Source organism: Belonocnema kinseyi, chromosome 4 (genome assembly GCF_010883055.1).
Source record: "Belonocnema kinseyi isolate 2016_QV_RU_SX_M_011 chromosome 4, B_treatae_v1, whole genome shotgun sequence".
Classification (NCBI taxonomy): domain Eukaryota; kingdom Metazoa; phylum Arthropoda; class Insecta; order Hymenoptera; family Cynipidae; genus Belonocnema; species Belonocnema kinseyi.
In genome coordinates this window covers 94,317,556-94,325,182 of record NC_046660.1, presented here as the reverse complement: position 1 = coordinate 94,325,182, position 7,627 = coordinate 94,317,556, and the positions used below count along the sequence as shown (strand labels likewise).

The 7,627-nt window shown below is 28.2% G+C and overlaps 1 protein-coding gene and 1 long non-coding RNA gene across 2 annotated transcripts in view; one reads left to right on the top strand and one right to left on the bottom strand.

Annotated features, from left to right (window-relative positions):
• The window catches only part of LOC117171294, a 4,670-nt gene extending 794 nt beyond the window's left edge, over positions 1 to 3,876 (top strand). Inside the window, exons 2-3 of the long non-coding RNA XR_004466861.1 lie at positions 3,366 to 3,518; positions 3,602 to 3,876. This is a non-coding gene — a long non-coding RNA (uncharacterized LOC117171294). The remainder of the gene's footprint in view (positions 1 to 3,365; positions 3,519 to 3,601) is intronic.
• LOC117171293 (protein unc-80 homolog) overlaps positions 1 to 7,627 on the bottom strand; it is a 50,710-nt gene that overhangs the window by 9,069 nt on the left and 34,014 nt on the right. The window contains exons 43-45 of the mRNA XM_033358453.1: positions 3,638 to 3,896; positions 3,315 to 3,524; positions 2,854 to 3,207 (exon numbers count right to left, since the gene is read on the bottom strand). Coding sequence (XP_033214344.1) covers positions 2,854 to 3,207; positions 3,315 to 3,524; positions 3,638 to 3,896 — 823 coding nt within the window. The remainder of the gene's footprint in view (positions 1 to 2,853; positions 3,208 to 3,314; positions 3,525 to 3,637; positions 3,897 to 7,627) is intronic.

The following is a 7,627-nucleotide window of genomic DNA, read 5'->3' as shown; positions in this document are numbered from 1 at the left end:
TGAAAGAGGGAGCTCTTCTTAATATTTTGACACCAAAATCATGTCGATACACCTTACCGACTGCGAGTAAAGCCACCCACGCTTTAACTTGACAGACCGTAACTAAGGAAATATGGTGATTTTTCGAGAAAATAGGGGAATAAATTCTATTAAATAAAATTAATGTATAAATACCACATTAAATTCATTCTTAAATGCTGCAAAAAATACATAGCATTTCGACGAAAGAGTCGAGTTTTCAAACTAAAATGTCGAATTAAAAAAAAACTGGTTGACTTATGAATCCGAAGAGATGAATTATCAACACAATAGCAGAATTTTTAACAATCAGATTAATTAATTTGAGACCAAATAGTTGCATTTACAATATAAAATTTGAACTCTGAAGCAAAAGGGAAGAACTTTTAACCGAATAGTGGAATTTTCAATCTAAAAAGACGAATATTCAACCAATTAGTCGAATTTTCAAACAAACAAAAAAAGTAATTTCAACCATAAGCAGTTGCATTCTTAAACAAATACTGGAATTTTCTAACCAGAAAAGGGAATTCTCCAGAGGACAGTTGCATTTTTTATCCAAGAACTCTTCTAACAAAAACTATACAAAATAATTAAAATCTTAACAAGAGAGGTGAATTCTTTACTAAAATTATGAATGTTCAGCAACAAAAATTAATTTTCAATAATGAAGTTCAACTTTCAACATATTTGTTGAATTTTCCATGTAAAAAAGCTTATTTCTCAGCGTCAAATATAATAGTTGATATTTCAACCAAGCAAAGATTTTGATTTTAAATGAACAGTCAAATTTAATCAAAAGCCTGAATTCCGAATGAAAAATGTAATATTTCATATCTTAATCAAAAAATATTTAAATTTTAAAACAAAAACTGTTGAATTGAACGAAAAAATGCGAATTTTCAACAAAATTGTTGAATCATCCACAAAAATGGATTACTTTTAAGCCAAACAGTAGCATTTTAAACAAAAGACGATTAATTTTCGAACAAAAAAGATTATTTTTTAAACCAAAAAAGCAAATTCTCTAGAAAACTGTTAAATTTTCATTCCAGAAATATTCACGAAAGCAACAGAATTGTCACTCCAAAAGGATGAATTTTCAACACTGCAGTTTAAAGTTAAAGTCATAAAGACGAATTTTCTACAACATAGTTAATTTTCCAACCCAAACATGTTTTTATATTTTATTTTGTACATTTTGGAACAAAAAATTTCGTATTCAACCGAAAAGTAGAGTTTCAAACTGAAAACGATTAATTTCTAACCATATACACTGTAAAAATAGATTTGTATAAAATTACAAAGTTTCGGAAAATTAAATACTGTATCATTGTAAATATCACACACACCACTGTGTGATTTTACAAAAGTATGTGAAATTACATCCTCTAGTGATGTAAATAAAAGGACCCTCGAACAGCAGTGTAATATTACACACCCGATAAAAATAATATTACACATTCCCTCGTACGAACTTTACATCCATAAGGGAAAATTCAGTCGCAGCGTGTAAAAATACCATGCGTCGATAAAATCACTTTTCTGTGATTGGAAATTACATTGAGATTTTTTATTTTATCAAAGATCTTTAATTTTACCCTGGCGGAAACTGTACAATTTCTAATTTATAATTAATTTAAAATTTGGAATTAATCAAATAATATGTGAATACGAAAGCGTCCCTCGTGTTCGTTGTTTATCGATGCCTTCATCCTTCAATTTTAGAGCATTTTTATTTTTAATGCGAGGAAATTGACAGTTATGTTCAACTATTTGACAGCTTTCACACAAAGTAGACTGAATCTGAGCTAATCCTATTTTGCCTTTTACATTTTCTGCTATTGGAACGGAAAAAATCCGGTTATTCAAAACGTATATTTCATATTTTTTTATGAAATATTTAAACATCAAAAAAATACCCATAGTATCTTATGTGTTTCAGGTAAGTGGTAACGTGTTGTCCGGCCTGTGTTTCTTCAATCTCCATGAAATTGTACGAATTTTGAGCATTCGAGTGTTCGAAACCTGTCGCCCTGATAAATTTTATTTTATTTTATTCTTTCACATACTGAATTTTACATTTTCACATGTAAAATTATCGGCCGCATTGGATTATCACAACAGATTCGTAAAGTTACTCCGATGCACAAGGGTCCTTTTATTTACATCCACCAGAGATGTAAAATTCAATAGATTTTTTTACAGTTTATGGAATAATTAAATTTGCAGTTTAAAAAATTGATTTTTAACCCAAAAAAAAGACTAATTTTGAACAAAGTAGTTACTTTTTTAACCAAAGAAATGGATCTTTAACTAACGAAAAAACTTCTTAAAAAAGTGATTCATATTGTTTATTTTCTAAAAATAAGAGGAAAATTTACAACATAATACAAACATTTTAAATGTAATTGACGGGTTTTTAGCTAAAAATGACCAATTTTCAACCAATAAGGTATAAGTTAAATTTTTAGTATAAAAAATTAATTTTCATTAAAATGCTCAATAAAAAATGCAATAGCTGAATTTTCAATTAAAAAGAATTATTTTTCAAACAAAAAAGATGAATTCTGAAACATAAATATAATAGTATATATTTTAATTAGGGATAATAAAGCAAAAGAAGGAAGTATCGGTGAAATAGGGGAATATGGAAAAGAATCTGAAATCTGGACTTTGATGCTTTACTTGAAAAATAAACTCAATAATTTTCATTTCTTTAAGCACTTCGAGGAATTGTTATTCAGATTTATATTTCCTGTATGATGTCGCATTTTGCGCTAGTGCCCCTTCCCTTGATAGTTTGGCGTATTTTTTGAACAACCTCTTACTCACCAATCTTCCGATCTTCTATCTTTTCTTTCAGGGTCTTTAAATCGTGAATAAGATCTGCGAGTAAAGCACCTCGAGATTTGGGAACACAACAAGTCCAGTCTCCATTGATTTTTTCACGAATTAAAGTCTGCATATTTCTTTCATGTTCAGATATTGGAGCTTGTCCAATTTTCTGAACGATAAATGGTAACATTTGAATGTAAAGTGGTGTTCGATGAGTGACAACAAATTCCAAAAAGTCCCATAAGTATAGGGATGCTTCGTTTCTTTTGTTCAGTAGTCTCATCGTTCGCATTATTTTTGGCCATTCTGTCGTTAGTTCTCTTTCGAAGCAGATCGTCATTATTTTTAGTGCTGAGAATAAATAGATTTATTATATTTTAGTTAAAATAATTAGAACAGTATATAAGAAGCCTAGTAAAGAAAACTACTAGGAATTTCATTTTTAAATTATATCTTACCTAAAAATGCAATTTGATACAAAATAACTGATATTTTTGTTGGAAATTTAGCATCACGAGCAGCAAAAGTCAAGCTTCCTGCTCTCATGTCTGCTGCACCTTTCATGTGGTGCGAGGTTATCAGCAAAGTTTTTGCTCCTGCAGGCCAAAGAGTATTCAAAACTGCTGTTAAGGCAAAACTGATATCTGTTAGCCTTAATTTTGGTACGTCTGAAAAAAAATTGTTAGTATTTTTTCTTTATTCTTCGCTGCAACTGTTTTGTTGTTTCTATTTTTCTCTTTATTAGGGAGACTTCAAAGATGTATGAAAAAAATTGTGATACCTTTCCTGCCAGTCCCAACTCTTAAAAACAAGGGTATCAGTAAGTTTAATAAAACATTTTCAGTCCTCGTATGAGAAGAAAACATTCCATGGCCACCACATGTATTTTCTAAAGAATATCCTTCTCCCAGAGAAATAACATGAAGGGCAATTAATCTCAAAACAGTCGAACAAAAATGCTGAGGGGGTATTTTTGACATTAAAGCAGCAGAAGCAGAGGACGTCATTTCTATTCCTGTTGTGTCTCCAATTATAATAGCCTGAACATGATAAAGATTTATTCAAACATTATATAATTCTATCTAAGATTCTTATTTCATTCATTTAATAATTTACAATATTATCACATTTTCCTAGCAAATTATTAGATAATACAAATATACAAAAGAAGATTGATAGGTATGAAACCAATTTTAAATTGCAAAATTTTAAGCATTTTAATCGAGACAATTTTGATGTAGAAGCTGGATGACTGCAAAATATTGAAAAAGAAAATATCGGGAAAAAAAATTCTCGGAATTATAAAATAACCGTAGTGATAATATCTCGAATAACAAAATTACTGAATAATAAAATCACCAAACAGATTATAATAATTAATTTTTTTTTTTTATAATTATAATCTGGTTATCGTGGCTCTTTTACATTGAGAAATATATTCTTTATAAATAACTGTAATTTAAAATTCAAACAATAATTGAAAAAAATCACTTAAAAAAATGTTTTCTGTTTAAATATTTCATTATTTTAGTTTTAATAAATAAATATGATTGATTAAAAACAAGCTTTTTATTGTTTAAATTCGACACATTTTTAGTATCGGAAATTTTGCAGTGTTTTGCATTTCATAATATTACAAATTTTTCGGAATTATTATTACTCGAGAATTTTCCAACTGAGAATTTACTTATTTCGACAATCTTCTGTTCCAAACATTTCTTGTTCGGGTATTTCAAAGTTTCGGGATGTTTATTTTTCAGGATTTTTTAGTCTTGTTTTTGAATGTGTTGATTAGGGTAGTCCAAAAATGCATTGCAAAATTTTTTTACTCTAAAGGGCAAGACACCCACCGAAAAATTACCATATCCGGAGAAAGAAAATCCAGAATTTTTTATTTTTCGAAATTCGAATATTAACACGTGCCACAGGGCAGTTTAAAATCCCATTTAATTAACATGGGGAAATTTTGAATTTTCGAAAAATTGAACTTATGTGCCAAGGTTCCTTTCAAACGAGCCAAGTTTCTTAAAGATTTAAAAGGAGTGTCTACGAAATAAAGCATACTAATAACTTTCATTTCCAACCCACTCCCACCTTCCCCGCAGATCCCCATTATGACGCAAAAATCAATAAACTACATTTTTACGTATTATTGTTACTTTTTAGCAATTTCTGACTTTTTCTATACAAATAAATACTATTGGAGAATTTTAATATTCTATATAACTTTTCAAACAATTCGCAATTGTTTAAACAAATGGAAATTATTCAAAAAATTATTTATTCCCAAAAAATGTAAAAAATAATCGTATTTTCTGATTGCAATTTAATTGTTTGTTATTTTCTGGGGTAGAAAATTTTTCTAAAAACATTATGTAATTATTTAAACAATTAATTATTGTTTATTTTCAAAATTTCTAAAAATGGAGCCAGAGATGCCCATATTTTTCAAATTGGTATCCTATACTGCTTTCTGTTGAATAATTCCATAATTTTGATACGTTTCTTATAATGTTTAACAAATTTCTATTTGTTCAAATAATTTTATTTGCTCAAGAAGTGATTTTTCGATAATTAAAACAATGAAATAAAATAGAAGACATAGAATTAATTACGATTTTAAAAGCATTTTTGGAAAAGTATTTAAAAAAATATATATATATATTTATTTAAACAATTAAAAAGTGGTAGATCTTCTCTTTCTATACAATCAAAAAAATAATTTTATGTGTTCTATTTTATTTTATTTTTTTAGCGATCGAAAAAAACTGCTTGAGCAAATATAGATTGTTTAAATCAAATAGAAACTTATTAAACATTAAAAGAAATGTATGAAAATTGATGTAATTATTCAACAAAACGAACCATATGGTACTAATTTAAAAATAAAGTTGATATCTCTGGTTTAATTTTGAGAAATTTTGATAATTTAATATAAATAATTATTTAAATAATTACATAATGTTTTAGGCACATTTTCTACTCCAAACCATAACAAAAAATTACATTACAATCATAAAATACGATTTTTTACATTTTTTGGGAATAAATAATTGTCTAAATAATTTACATTTTTTTAAAAAATTGAAAATTGTTTTAAAAGTCATGGTAAATATTTAAACTGTCTATTAGTAAATATTTGTATGAAAAAGACCACGGAAATTGCTGAAAAGTAACAGTAATACATAAAAATGTAGTTTTATTATTTTTGGGTAATTTGTGGCGCTGTGGGGAGGATGGGAGTGGGTTGGAAATGAATGTTATTAGTATGGTTTTATTTATTAGGCACTCCTGGCAAATCTCTAAGAAACTTGGCTCGTTTTTAAGAAACCCTGGCACATGAGTTCAATTTTTCGAAAATTCCAAATTTCCCCATGTTAATTGAACAGGATTTTGAAGTGCTTGGTGGCACGTGTAATATTTGAATTCCGAAAAGCAAAAAATTTCGGGTTGATTGAGACCATTTTCACATAAAAAATAATTTTTCCATTAGCTGGCTTAAATGAGGTTTTAATTATGCAAAGTGTACCATTTTTAAAGTTTTTTGGATTTTTAAATTCTGCGGGTATTAATTTAAAGCTTTCAAATAGTAAAATTTTAATTTTATTAATTTCAAATTGTGCAATTTTGAAAATGCAAACTTAAAATAAAAACACTAAGGTTATTTAAGATTTAAACTTGAAGCTTAAACTGAATATTAAACAATTTATACGTATTTAAAATTTAAAATGATTGAATTTTCAACATTTTAAGTTCGAAATTGTTCAATTTTGATCGTTTCTACATTGAAAATATACAAATAATTATCAACAATTCAAATATGAAATTATTCAATGTTTCGCGCATTATTGAAAAAAATTTAATTCATTAACCCTTAGGAACATACATTTTTCCTTATTTACGAATTGTTTGAATCTTCATGTATGGGAGGTTTTTGGGTCCGTGAATTACAAATTTGGCTGCCATATTGGATCTGGCATTTTAAGGTTTGAAATTTTTACTTCAGATTTATAATTAGCGTTTCAAAAACCCCTACATAACCATTTCAAAGCCACAGGATCGATTTTTAAATTTTTCGTTCCTCATATTGAATCCACCATTTTTTATTTTTTTATATTGACTTCATATACATCATGGAGAATAGACATAAGGAGCCCAAAGTCCTGTACATTGACTTACCAAAAACGAACATTTTTCTGTCAGATGTACAATAACGTATCGAAATGCTTAATCTTCCCGAGCTTGGCGCTAGTTTGGCACGGGTATGGATGGCGGCCGCCATGGTTTCGTGTAAATATAACCTCAAGGCTCAAAGAAAAATACAGAATTCGTAAATCGTTAAATCGATGTCATTGAGCCATGCCAAGATTATTGGAATATAAAAACTGCTACATTTAAGTGAAAGTTTGGTGCCAGTGCGATAATGCGTAAGCATACAAGATTTAAAACTGGTGGGTTCTATACTTATTTCCAATATCACCATATAATGTAACTTAGCTCGTCCATTGCAGGATCACAACGATTAAATGTTTCGTGATGAACCAAATTCTTAAAATCTTTTTTTACATAAATAATAATTTATCTATTTAAATAAAATATCACGATCCGTAATACGAGGGTGGATTGATAAGTTTCCGGCCTGACCAAGAAAAACAACGTTTTTAAGAATTTTTTTTTTTTATTTCTTAACATAATCTCCTCCAAGGCTGATACATTTCTCATAGCGGTGTTCTAGTCTAGTAATGCCATCTCTATAGAATGATTCGTCAAG